Source organism: Pterocles gutturalis, unplaced genomic scaffold, assembly GCF_000699245.1.
Source record: "Pterocles gutturalis isolate BGI_N339 unplaced genomic scaffold, ASM69924v1 scaffold22146, whole genome shotgun sequence".
NCBI lineage: Eukaryota > Metazoa > Chordata > Aves > Pterocliformes > Pteroclidae > Pterocles > Pterocles gutturalis.
In genome coordinates, this window is record NW_010103644.1 from 8756 (window position 1) to 21876 (window position 13121).

The following is a 13121-nucleotide window of genomic DNA, read 5'->3' on the forward strand; positions in this document are numbered from 1 at the left end:
TGTGACAGCAGGGCAGAGGATGGTTTTCAGAGGAACAATAGATGGCTTTTCACTGGTTGGGTTTTCTTCTGTGGGGTCGTTATGTCTTTGCCATGTATTCATGGCTTCGTTTGCCACAAGGTAGTTATACAAATCGTCATATGTCAGCGTCTTGTGTAACTGGAAAATTGTGCACTGCATTACAGCTATCTGAGTATGTAGTGCTAGCTCTTGAAGTAACCTGAATTTGTGTCCTCATGACCTTAACTAACAATTTACCAGTACTCTTTAGTTTTAGTTTTTGGGTTTTTTTTAATACATGCTTCTTAAAATTCAGAGTTACGTAAATTGTGACTTGCATTATTGGAGTATTATCTTGAATAAAACCCAAAGAAGAAATACAGTTTTAGGACAAAGGGAAAAGGAAGGATAATGACAAAGATGATGAAAGCCTATTTTGACCTCAGTGTGGGGAGGAAGGTTTATTCTGTTAGTTTTGTTAAATACTTCGATGCAATTTGGAAAGAATGCAAACTGCAAATTACTGATACATGATGTTGAAGGCTTGCAAATAAATGGCACGAGGTGAGGCAAAAGGAGGGAGCATTTTATTAGGTTTTTAATGCATTTTATCTGTTAAATCCCACAAGATCCACACATGGTAAATCCACCAAGGTGTGGTTTCCCTGAGGAGATGGGCGACCTCAGCCAGCAGACCTTTCAGACCCCTTACGCTGGAGGCTGCACGAGAAGGGACAGAAGTGTTGGAGGGGATGGGAGGCTGGCAGCCTGCAGCTGGTTATGAAACTGCAATGTCTGTTACTTCTCCTAAAGCTTCCTTTCCAGGCAGGTTTCTGCTGCTGTCCTCATCTGAACCTTACCTGACTGCTGCCAATTGTTTGGGCTCTTGGGTGGCTATCTGAAATTGATCTGCTGACCTTGTAAAGCATCCTTCTGTGGAAGTTGCAGGTTATTAATTCAGGCAACACATAGCTCTGCCCATTCACTTCTGTCCTAGCCTTCATTTCTGTTTCTGGCCTCATTTCCCTCTTCTGTGGAAAATCCTGAGCTTTTCTGAAGCAGAGCTGCATTCTGTGAAAGTCCTGTTCCTGCCAGGATGTTTACTCTCACTTCTGCCTAGCACCTGGGGACAGCAGCCCCGATTTTCACCGGGAGAGATTTTCCACGCAAAATGTGAGGAAGATCAGTTAGAGCAGCTGTCATGAAACCTGTTCGGGGGGGTTTGTACGGGACAGCACCAAGATTATGCCTTTACCCATTTCCACAGCACGGTAAGCCTCTGCTTTTGGTATTTCGACCAAAGGAGTCCCCTGAAATGACTAATCGTGGCGTGCTCTGTCTTTAGGAACCCTGTTTCATTTTACTTTGACGAAGGAGGGTGACACCGTTCAGCCCTTGACCAGCGTAACGCCACCTCTTATGGGCCAGCTTAAAATGGGACCCAGAAGGCACAGCACGCCCATTGGTGAGTATGACTCGGGTGGCTCTGTTCGGCGCTGGAAGCCTGTTCAGAAGCTTTTCATTCTCTATGCAGGGTCTGGGGATAACTCAAACATACCTTGGCAAAAATACATCGCTGTTCTGTGGGGAGGGCTCACTCCTTCTCCTCGCTTTCCTGGTGCTGTTCTTTGTGTGGTCTCCAGTGAAGGTGTTTGCTTCCTGAGTATGGGGTGGTATGGATCGTGTCTTCCTTGCACTCACTGTGTTCCCACAATACAACTCCATTAAAGAAGGCAAAAGACCCCTCTGAGTAGTCAAAGACCTTAGACTCAAAGAAGACTGTTGCCTGTATTCATCGTCTTTTAGCAGGACCTTCCCTACTGTGTTCACAAAACAACACCCTGCTTTTGCTGAGTGGAAGGAGGTGTGCATCTCTGCTTGGGTGACAGTAAAGTCTTGTGATTGCAAGCTCGGGGTGATACCTGTACTGCAGAATGTTCACGCTTCAGAACTCCAGATAGGAAATGCCACTACTGCACTGTTGCTAGTAATGCATGCAGTGGAGCATCTTCAAAACAGAGCTGTGCCCTGAACCCCAGTGGTGTGAGTGGCAGTAGCTACTTTTTTCCTTTTTTTTGTTTTCCTGTTTTCAGTGGATGATAGTTGCCCAGACAGCACTATAGCAACCAGTGATGTTACAGCAGAGAGCCCAGTGGGGACTAACAGCGTCACCGTGGAAAGCGCAGTGGTATCAGCCGATGTGTCAGAAGTGTGCGAGAAAGGAGATTCTCGTGTGGCTCCTGAGACCGATGTGAAGCTCTCGCTGCGAATGAACCTGGTTACCCCTGTGAACGATGGGAGCGAGGAGTCCCTGCCATTCAGCTTGGAAAGTAAGGGCATGGAACCTTGAAACATACAGGTCCTGCTAGGTCTCAGCCCTGACTCAGAACCTCTTTGTGGCCTTCCCTGAGACAGTCTCCCAAGTCTCTGTAATTTTTCTCATTGTTCTTTTTGGGCAGTATCACTTAAATTTGTTTCTCTGTTTCTGCAATGCACTAAGCAAGGATGGAGCAAGAGGAGAGGCCTCTGTTGGGAGGAAAGGTACTTCCAGCAGAGTAGAAATTATGATGCATAGTGGCAGCTTCACAGGACAGGAACTGCAGTTGGTTTATATTGAGAGGGAAAATATTTAAAAACTGTAATCTGGACATGAAAGTTCGACAGTGAAAAGTCAGAACAGTGACATTCAGTCTAAGAGCCTCAAACTTCTAAGAACTCAGGTCTGTGAAGGGAGGTTGGGCAGGGGGGCCTGGGCACCCTTTGTCCAGTGTTACTCAACCTCTCCACTGAGCGTGGGGGTCTGGGAAGGGACAGAAGACTCTGTTCAGGTGACACCGAATTCGTCATTCCCTTCCTTCTTGTTTCAGAGCCTACAGCCAGCGACAGGAAAGATGGATCCTCGGGGGCTGCTGCCAGGTAACTGGGCGTGTTGCTGCGCAGAGTTAATACAGAGGTCTGGGTAGATCCTTTTTCCCCTTGTTACCAGCAGCAGGGAGAAAAAAACTAAAATGAGACATAGAAGCAGGGAAGGCTTTTAGCAGTTAGCTAGGGCATTAACTCCAGCTCTCGCAGCAGTTTGTAAGTACATAGGCAAGGTGGGTGCCCCACCTGCTCTTTCACTACAGGCCTTTGTGCTTCCTGCTAGTGTCAGCGCTTTGCCTGCTTCTCGTTGTAGTCAAAGCAGAAATTCATGTCTTCTGCAGTCCGGAACGAAAGTCTGCCCTATTCACCTCTTAAATTTAAAATACAGTTTTCTGCTTTCTTTCCTTTTTGTGCAATTTTCTGCAAAGAATCTCTGAGGAGTTCTGAAAAAAACTCTCATTTTCGTATGAAGCTGGTAGAAACATAACCAGGTCACCGGTATACTGAAATCACAGCTTGACATGTGGACCAAAAACATCAGTTACTCCCTTGGTCTTTTGATTTGTATGTATGTATCCATCTTATCTCACATTTACTGCCTAGGATTGCTTGATTTTAGCTTTTAGGGAGTTTGTTTTCTAATCGCTAGTAAGAATCTGAGTTAGAAGATGGTCACCTGTAGCCACCTGAGTGAAGTATAGTGTCTTGAAGCAATGAGAAAGCTTGGAAATGAACTCAGTATCTTTTGTCACAGGGTTGCCTGCTGGATGGTAATTGGGCCTCAGCACTGAGGATGGGTGGCAGTCATTCCTCACTGGTTGAGGATGGGTTGCTTTTGTCGGTGTAGGCTGAACTTGGTCTCTCAGGGTGTGCTTTGTGGCTGTCGTTCACAGTATTTTTGGAGTGTCATGAAAACCCTGAGAAGGAAGCCGTAAATGGTCTGACTGTGTCCCCTGGTGGGTACCGGAGGTGGTAGATGGTGAAACTCCTTTTGACGCTGCAGTTTCCCACACCACGTTTTCTAGAATTGTTACATTGCTCTTGGCTGTTAGGGTGTCTGCAGAAATGGCAGAAATGCTGAAGCCATTGCAGCTTGTTCCGTGACCTTTGAGACTGACCATCTCCCTCGTTCTGCGTCTGTATCGGTCAACAAGCTCAGTACCAGCTCTTGCTTTCCCAAGGGGCTAGAGAAGTCTTGTTTTGCTGTACAAGGGATTTTCTCACTCCCTGATGCTTTTTTGTTTGTCTGTTTGTTCGTTTGTTTTAAATCTGCAATGCTAGCTCCCAGAAAGCATCATCTGTGTTTAGTCGTGTCTGTGAAGTTCGTCGAGAGGATGAGGCCAGAGGTCATGGTCTTTCCGCTTCTCCGTTTAGGTAACTCCTCACAGTCTTTGCCTGCCAGTCCTGGTTGGATTTATATGCACATGTACATTTTCTACATCAAAGAAATTGCACTAAGTCATTGTCTTTGGGTGACTTAGAAGGTTGGGGACAACAGGATAAGTATACTGAGTATTGTGAGTGTGTATCTCACACGGTAATCAGAGTTACCTTTTGATGGAGCAGCGATATGATTGCAGCTGGCCAATACGCTGTGGCAAAATCTGGGGCTTGAGAGAACTGAGATCATCCTTGGAACTGTTTAAATACCTTTCTCCAGTTCCAAGATGATCTGACCTATTGTGTTTGTTATTGTTTCTGCTGTTGTCTCCCTTCCAAGTCCATGAGTTTTTACTGTCTCTGGTTGCTTTGAAAAGGATGTACTGCTCCGTGTGTTATGGAGAGAAGAGTGCTGGCTGCAGGACCAAGTACAGAAATCTGCTTCTTCAGTGTTCTCCATTCTGTCTTTTGGTGGGGCAGTGAGGTCTTGGTCTACAGAGAAATAGTAACCTGTATTTTAAGCACATTGAGTAGTTATCCTGAAGATGTTAATGACCAGGGAGTTCCAGTGCTGGATGGTGTGCAGACAGAACAGGAGACAGTCCCTCCTCAAACTCCTCAAGTACACGGGGGAAGTCAAGCGTATACTTCCAGTAAGGCTCAGTGTACGGTCCCAGGTAGTACCTGATAACACTTTGGACAGGGCAGGAATTCTGATGAAAGCATTAGACAGCGTTTGTGCTTACGCTCCTGCCTCTTCTCGCTAGGTGTGGTTGTCAGTTTCAAGCCAATGAAGTGTTGAAGCCACCTGTAGCAACTTCCAGCTGGCATGACTTCCAGAAGCGTGCTGCACAGTTGGTGCCTGAGGTGGAGCATAGATTGCTTTGTTAGTGTTTGGAAAAGCACCTGGTTCTCTACAGGTGTCAGCCGTTCTTCTTGCTACCATTGAATAAAGGTTATTTTATAACTGAGACTCGCTGAGTTCTGTGCAATCTTAACAAGCAATTGAATGACCGCCGGGTTTTTTTTTCTTTAATAGTGCTTTAACTTGAGCGGCAGCGTATTTGTTGTCTTGCTTTTTTTAATCAATAATTTGATCTGTGTATAACTGGTTTGCAGGGGGAATCTGTTCAGTTTTCCTGGCACACAAGAAGATGCTGAATTACATAAAAATCCCAGTGGCTGGCAGTACCAGCAGCGCAAGGCAGATGACAGTGGTAGACAGGTCCTGACTCCTCAGAGGATGCAGCAGGACTGCCATCAACAGCCTTCTGGCGCAGAGGATGGGGAGCCTGCGGAGACTGGTGTTGTAACCACTCAGATAGAAGAAGGGAGAAGAATGCGGAAGAAACCAAGTGAGGCTGTGAAAGTTGATGGAAGCCGAGAGAGGTGGGCAAACACCAGGAATAAAGGGACTCAGACTACAGCAGACTGTCTTTTTACCTCAACAACTGTTACAAGAGAAACACAAACGTCAGAAGAAATCTGTAGGCAGGTGGAAGTGGGAACCAGTATGTCTGGGCAAAGACCTGGGCGACAAGATGCGAATGTCCAAACTGAGGAGAGTGGGGAAAAGCTTGTGAACGCCTCTGGAGAGGACACAGATTCTCTGCACAGCCAGGTGGGATGAAGGCTGCTGTATTTAATTTTCCTGCTTTAGAACAGTGAAGTATTTCTTCAGGAAGTAAATTCACTAGCAGTAGGTCCTCTGTCGAAAGAAGCCAAAAGACCACTTTAAAATATTAATGTCGCAAGCTTTCCTGTATCAGCTGTACACGACTGCTAACATAGCAATACTCAGTGGGGAGCAAAAGTTTGGGAAGTAAATGTCTCCATATTTATTTTCTAGGAAAAAAAAAGTTGGGGTTTTGGGGATTTTTTTGTGTCTAGATGTAGTTAACACTATAAAAAAATTGTCACTTTTTGTCAGATGGAGATGGGAAATGCATGAAGTTTTGAATGAAGGGTTTGATGCCTCCTGTTTTGCACCAGCCAACTTCTGACAGCTTCCAATGTCAATGGATAAACAGACGAGGGGAGAGCTCCTCCAGAGAAATGTTCTAACGAGACTAATAACTTCAAATTAGTATTTCAGAAAGTATTGCAGACTTAAGAAAAATCGCTGCTTTCCAGTTACTAGAAAAATGTTCACTACTTGAACAGGGTATGAAGGAACCGTACTGCAGAAATAGCTCTATCCAGAAATTATTTGCTTTTCATTGTGGTCTGTTTTGTTTTTGATTTGTCCTGTTTGTTACAGGGAGAAGAGGAGTTTAACCTTCTTCACGCACCCAAAGGCCGAGTTTTGCATCGCCACAGGCGAACTGTTCGAGAAGTGCGCACTGTCACGCGTGTGATAACAGATGTTTACTACATAAACGGTGTGGAGGTGGAACGGAAGGTGGTTGAGGTAAGTTCCTATTCCCAGGGCTCAATGTACTGATATGTTGGCTCAAAAGTAAAATTTATTAAAACGAGAATGTGTTGTGGCTGCAGAAAAGGAGTTGAGGGAACAAGTCAGTGTGCTGTGATGACAAACTTTTCTTCATGAGCAAACACGTGGTGCATGGCGAAAGCTGTGTGTTTGTTGCTGGTGTATTTCATGCCCATTATTGTATTCTGAAGACATGCTGACTTTTTTTTTTCTTCCCAAAGAACAGCCAAACTGACTCAGACTGGCTTGGCTATCTTCAGTTTCAGGAGTGTGATCTCAGCTTGTCTGCGCTTTTGCCTGGTGATTGTAGAGCTTCCATCTAGCAAGTGCGTCACCTTTCACGACCCTCTTTGTCATTTTTTTTTCTCTTAAGGAAACTGAGGAGCCTGTAGTGGAGTGCCAGGAGTGTGACACTGATACATCCTCCTCTAGAACCCCAGTGGGCTCGTCGCTGACCTCAGGACAGCTTGGTGACGTCAGCTCCTTCTCGTCTAAGGCCTCGAGCCTCCACCGTACATCCAGTGGGGCGAGCAGCCACTCTGTCGCGCACAGCAGCAGCAGCAGCTCAGGTCAAGGAGCTGGAGCTGTGAAAGGGAAAGGATGTGTGACAGAAGCTGCAGAGTTTGCTTTACCTGTTGGCAGAGGCGTCTTAGGAAAATTAAGGTACGTGCAGAGCCTTGGGAAAGGAAGAACAGGTATTCTGCAGAAGTGAACCCAGGCTGGGTGGAGTGTGAAGCAGGGTAGACCCTAAACTAAGAATTTTCTGGGAAGGATCTGGCTTGATGAACAGAAATAAGGACATAATCTTTGCTTGCACATCTGTTCTTCCTAAAGGAGGAGTTTGTTTCCTTGTGAGGCATTGCCTTCCCTAAGCTCTTGACAGTTTAGCAGTGATGAGGCAAAGTTCTTGACCGGTTGTGGTATCACAGAGAAAATGGGGGGATCCTAATGAGCTGGCTTGTCTTTGCAGAATAGTTAACTCATAAATTCTCTAGTCCCAGGAAAGGAGCTGGTCAGCCAGCGTCTCCGCTCAGAGTTAGCCAGACAGGAGCACTGCCTTGTGAGGAAGAGGAGGACTCCATGTCTGGTACTCGTCACGGGGGCAGAGCACCTCTGACACCTCGTGGGCGAGGAAGAAGAGGCCGCCCACCATCTCGGACAACAGGAACAAGGTACCCTGGAAAAAGGAGCCTGTTACTTTAATTTATTGCCGAGGAAGAGAATAGGGAGCTGCTGTTTTAATGTGACAGTACAAAAAAAGTAGTGAATATTTCAGGAGCTAGTTTTTCGTGATAGCATGTAGCAGCTGTGAGCATCTCGCCCAAGTATTCTTTGTTTAGTTACTGTTTTCCTGATCCTCCTGGGAGTGCTCTTCTCTTTTCTATAGAGATTTAGCTGGACTGCCGGGTGTGGAGGATCTCTCAACTACAGCATCACCCGAGGAGAAGTCATTTACTCGTTCAGTTCACCTGCCAGATGGAGGGGAGAAGTCTGACGCTTCTGGCTTCTGTGCCTTACGTCGCAGTGACTCTCCAGAAATCCCATTGCACGTGGGGACTGGCCCTTCGGACTGCGCAGACTCATCCTCTGGGAGCAGCTTTGTGGGCCTCAGGGTTGTAGCAAAGTGGTCCTCAAATGGGTACTTCTATTCTGGGATGATTACCCAAGATGTTGGGGCAGGAAAGTACAAGCTGCTCTTTGATGATGGATATGAATGTGATGTGCTAGGAAGAGATATTTTACTCTGTGATCCTATCCCGCTGGAGACTGAGGTGACGGCGCTCTCGGAGGATGAGTACTTCAGTGCAGGTGAGAGCAGTGCCTGAGCTCCACACTTAGCAGCTCAGAAAGCCCAAGGATGATGGGAGATGGGTACTTGTCCGGGAGGAGGAGGAGCCTGGGTATAGCTGGTTGACGGGTGTTATTTGCTGTCGTGTCAGGTGTGGTGAAGGGACACCGGAGGGAGTCCGGAGAGCTGTACTATTGCATTGAAAAGGAAGGCCAGAGGAAGTGGTACAAACGAATGGCTGTCATCCTGTCTCTGGAACAAGGAAATAAGCTCCGGGAGCAGTTTGGGCTGGGTCCTTATGAACCTGTCACCCCCCTGACCAAAGCAGCTGACATCAGTCTCGGTAAGGGGAGGTGCTGTCGTGCTGCTGGCTGTGCTGTTCTGCATCTTATCTGTGCTTTAAGATGCTTCTAGTTCCTGATCTGAATTAACCATGGTTAGGTCTTTTTGGGTATTCAGCAATGGTTTTGGTACTTCCTGATGGGATCTTTGAGACACTTTTCTTGTTTTGTGTCTTGCTCAGAGTCACAGTGGTATTCCCGGGTTTGCAGAGGGCAGCCCGCTTCTCGGACAGCGGTGCTGGCTGTGTTCATTTATACCTGGTGAACGGCGGCTGGGGTACAAACTCTTCAGCAGTGCTGGGAGGAAGAGAGACAGGCAGGGTGCAGGGCTTGAGAAGAAACACTCACAAGCAAGATCTCTCGAGATACCTTGTTTTCTTGCCCTGTCTGTCAGAGGTGGTAGCGTGTAGCTTCTGGGTACTATTGAGTTTTGCCACCTCTGTCCATATAGGCAGGGTGAAAGCACGTGGAGTGAGGTGGCAGCCAGTGACTGATCTCTGCGTACGGTATTACAGATAATCTTGTGGAGGGGAAGCGGAAGCGACGTGGTAACATTGGTTCTCCTAGCACTTCCAGCAGCAGCACAACTCCCACTCGTAAAGGGCAGGAGAGTCCACGCGTCCCACCGGGCACACTGTCTGGGAAAAGGAAACTCGTTGCTTCTGAAGATGAGAGATCCCCAGCTAAACGTGGCCGCAAGTCAGCAGTGATAAAGCCTGGTGAGAATCTTATTTTCTGCTCTTAAACTTGCATTCAGCTGTTTTTTTCCTCCCTGGCATTTTTGTAATTGATCTTCCCACTTCCCATAAGCAAAAAGTAGAGGAGATTGCTTGCTTACCCTGCAGGATTGGAGAGTGATTCTCACTGGATGCATTCACAGCAGCCAGAAATATTTTTAGCATAGTGTGAGTACTTTTTTTGCCATCTTTTCAGTTCTGCCCTTTAGAAATGTTCTGACCTTAATGTTGTGATTTGCCTCTCTCCTTTCTTATCTCTTATCTGTTCAGTCAGTCCTGAAATGCCTAGCTGTTAAAGGGACCCTTCACAGCAGTACATGTTTCAGGATGTTGATAGCCTGGCAAACATTGTCCTGTTAGTCACTCAGGTTTTGAGATGAAGATTCTTTGCAACCAGAAGGGTGAAAGATCCCTATTTATCCTAATGTAATCCTAACCCTACTGTCTCCTCCAGAAAAATAACAGAAGTTGAACATGTCCCAAATCTTACCCAAGGTATTTGTGCTAAACCTGACTTTTGAGTCTCGTGGTGCTTCTGTCTCTCTACAGGGTCTGTGAGAGCTGGAGAGTTTGTAAGCAGCTGTGAAGGTGCAGATGCTGTAGACCCCCCACCACTGGAGGACCATCATGGACCCTTGCCCCACAATAAGACCCTCTTCTTGGGCTACGCCTTTCTCCTCACCATGGCAACACCCAGTGACAAGTTGGTCAATCACCAGAAGCCATCAGATGGTCCTCCAGGGAGCAGTGAGGAGGAAGAAGGTGAGGCAAGTCTTATCCATTGCATTTCCAAGTGGAATGCTGTGGCTTTAGGAAAAATGGTGGATGCTGTCTGATCAGGCATTTGTGTGAGTGCTCGTTTTACCCTTTTGCTCTTTAATCCTTTGCAGAAAGGACCTAAGACTCAGTCTTTTTGTTTTAGAGAATTTACAGCCTGAAATGTGGCAAACCTCAATGATGATCATAGGGCAGTTCAGCAAATTAAGAAAGGTATGAAAATAAGTGAGATCAGCAGTCTCAGAATAGTATAATATAAGAAGGAGGGTTTTGAGAGATAAGGGGTAGTGCTGGGAAACACGACTTGAAAGCATGAATGGGTTGCTCCAGTTCGCCTTTGCTGGGGTCATGTTTCATGCAACGAACTGCAGCATGAAAAAAGTAACAAGGAAGTCACTTGGCTAGTTTGGCCGTACTGTGCTTCCCTTTCCATTGACGCCCCTTTTTTTTTTTTTTTTTGTGGGTTTTTTTTTTTTTTTTTTTTGGACTCTTCCAAGGGTTTTTTCTTTATATTCTTAGGAGAAAGGCTGGGATCCCTTCCTGGAGTGGATGGCGGCTGGTGGCTCTGTAGACTGAGGAGTGGATGGATGTAAGCAGATAGATTATAGCCAAAAATTAAACTTTCTGTTTCTGCTGTAGATTTTGCAGAGATAACTCCATATGACAAACATTACATAGCACAGCAGCTGCGAGCAGGAGCTGGCTATATCCTGGAAGACTTCAATGAAGCCCAGGTAAGGGCTCACTTTTTCGTCTAGAACGATAGTCACAGAATAGTTGAGATTGGAAGGAATTTCTATAGCTTATCTTGTCCAACCGCCCTGCTGAAAGCAAGGTGAAATAGAGCAGATTGCTTACATCCTTGTCCAGTTGGGTTTTGAGTATCCTCAAGGATGGAAACTCTACAACCTTTCTGGGAAACTTGATCCTGTGTTTGACCACCCCCAATTAAAAAAATCTTAATGGAATTTCCTGTATTTCAGTTTGTACATGTTGCTTGTTGTTTTACCGAGAAGAGTCTGGCTCTGTCTTTTGTACACGCTCCTATCAGTCGTGGATATGCATTGATAAAACCACCCAGGCCTTCCCTTCTTGAGCTTAAACAAGCTCAGCTCTCTCAGCGTCATCTTGTACGTCACATGCTCTGATGCCCAGATATCTTAGTGGTCCTCAGCTGGGCCTGTTCCAGCATGTCTTGTGCTTTTGTTGTACTGTGAAACCTAGGAGTGGATGCAGCACTCCAGATGTGGTCTCACCACAGGTCTGTGCCTGGAAGCACTTAGAAGTAGCTCTTCACTCTTCACTTCCCTGATCTGCTTGGACAACTAATTTAACTTAGTGTCACTTAGATCCAGACTGTTAATAAAGAGGGTAAATTGTTCTTGGAGCATCTTCCCTGAGGATGCAGAGTCTTCTCTAGAGTCTCAGACTAAAAGATGAATCTTCTCCTTTGTCTGAACTGGAAGAGATAGTTGTGATACAAAAAGAACTAGGCAGAGTTTCTGCCTGTGAACTGCACAGTTTGGAATAGGTGATTATACAGGTACTCCCGATTTCAGAATCTGTTTATCTCATTCACCTCTCACATAATATGGCTGTGAAAATGAGGGTTTCAGTGGTTTTCTTCTTTCAAGTGTTTAGCAGCAGGTAGCTTCTGGGGTTTTTTTGCAAGCATTGTCTCCTGTTTACTTGTCTTTTTATCTCCCCTGAAGTGTAACGCTGCATATCAGTGTCTCCTAATTGCGGATCAGCATTGTCGAACTCGGAAATACTTGCTGTGCCTTGCCAGAGGGATCCCTTGTGTGTCTCATGTCTGGGTCCACGATAGCTGTCATGCTAACCAGCTTCAGAATTATCGGAATTACCTTTTGCCAGCTGGTTATAGCCTCCAGGAGCAAAAATTGCTGGAATGGTAAGTGACAAATAACGATGATCTGAGTCCACAGACTGAGGACTTAATCTGAGAGAATTGTTACGCTCGGGAGGCATACTAGAAGTACTGCAGGTGTCCCTATTACTGCTCCCCATGCTTTCCCTTCCATATGCGAACAAAGAATATGTTCCAAGTATTTCAGGAGGGGTGGTGTCTTAGTTTAGCCGGCAGCCAAACACCATGTGGCCGCTTGCTCACTCCTTCCCTGCCGCCCCTGCCCCTGGTGGGATGGGAAGGAGAATTGGAAGAAAAAAAGGTAAAACCGCATGGTTTGGGACAAGGACAGGGAGGGATCACTCACCAGTTATGGTTACGGGCAAATCAGACTTGACTTGGGGAAAAAAAATCAATTTAATTTGTTACCAATCAAATCATAGTAGGATAACAAGAAATAAAACCAAATCTTAAAAACACCTTCTTCCCGCCTCACCCTTCTTCCCAGGCTCAACTTTGCTCCCATTTCTCTACGTCCTTTCCCCCAGCGGCACAGGGGGACGAGGAATGGGGGCAGTGGTCAGTCCATCACACATTGTCTCTGCTGCTCCCCCCTCCTTGGGGGGAGGAGTCCTCACACTCTTCCCCTGCTCAGCGCAGGGTCCCTCCCATGGGAGACAGTCCTCCATGAACTTCTCCAACGTGAGTTCTTCCCATGGGCTGCAGTTCTTCACGAACTGCTCCAGTGTGGGTCCCTTCTGCAGGGTGCAGACTGCTCCAGCGAGGGCTTCCCATGGAGTCACGGCCTCCTTTGGGTGCAGCCGCCTGCGCCAGTGTGGGGTTCTCCATGGCTGCAGGTGGATCTCTGCTCCACCATTCCCCTCCATGGCTGCAGGTGGATCTCTGCTCCACCATTCCCCTCCATGGCTGCAGG

General features: G+C 46.6%; 1 protein-coding gene across 1 annotated transcript in view; it reads left to right on the forward strand.

Moving 5' to 3' along the window:
* Positions 1-12232, forward strand: part of TP53BP1 (tumor protein p53 binding protein 1) — a gene marked incomplete at both ends in the record, with an annotated part of 20535 nt that extends 8303 nt beyond the window's left edge. Inside the window, 13 exons of the mRNA XM_010086793.1 lie at positions 1346-1465; positions 2868-2916; positions 4144-4236; positions 5362-5863; positions 6503-6652; positions 7050-7339; positions 7672-7848; positions 8064-8485; positions 8617-8808; positions 9322-9525; positions 10093-10305; positions 10960-11054; positions 12033-12232. Of these exons, the coding sequence (XP_010085095.1) occupies positions 1346-1465; positions 2868-2916; positions 4144-4236; positions 5362-5863; positions 6503-6652; positions 7050-7339; positions 7672-7848; positions 8064-8485; positions 8617-8808; positions 9322-9525; positions 10093-10305; positions 10960-11054; positions 12033-12232 (2707 nt within the window). The remainder of the gene's footprint in view (positions 1-1345; positions 1466-2867; positions 2917-4143; positions 4237-5361; positions 5864-6502; positions 6653-7049; positions 7340-7671; positions 7849-8063; positions 8486-8616; positions 8809-9321; positions 9526-10092; positions 10306-10959; positions 11055-12032) is intronic.
* Between the last annotated feature and the right edge of the window lie 889 nt (positions 12233-13121).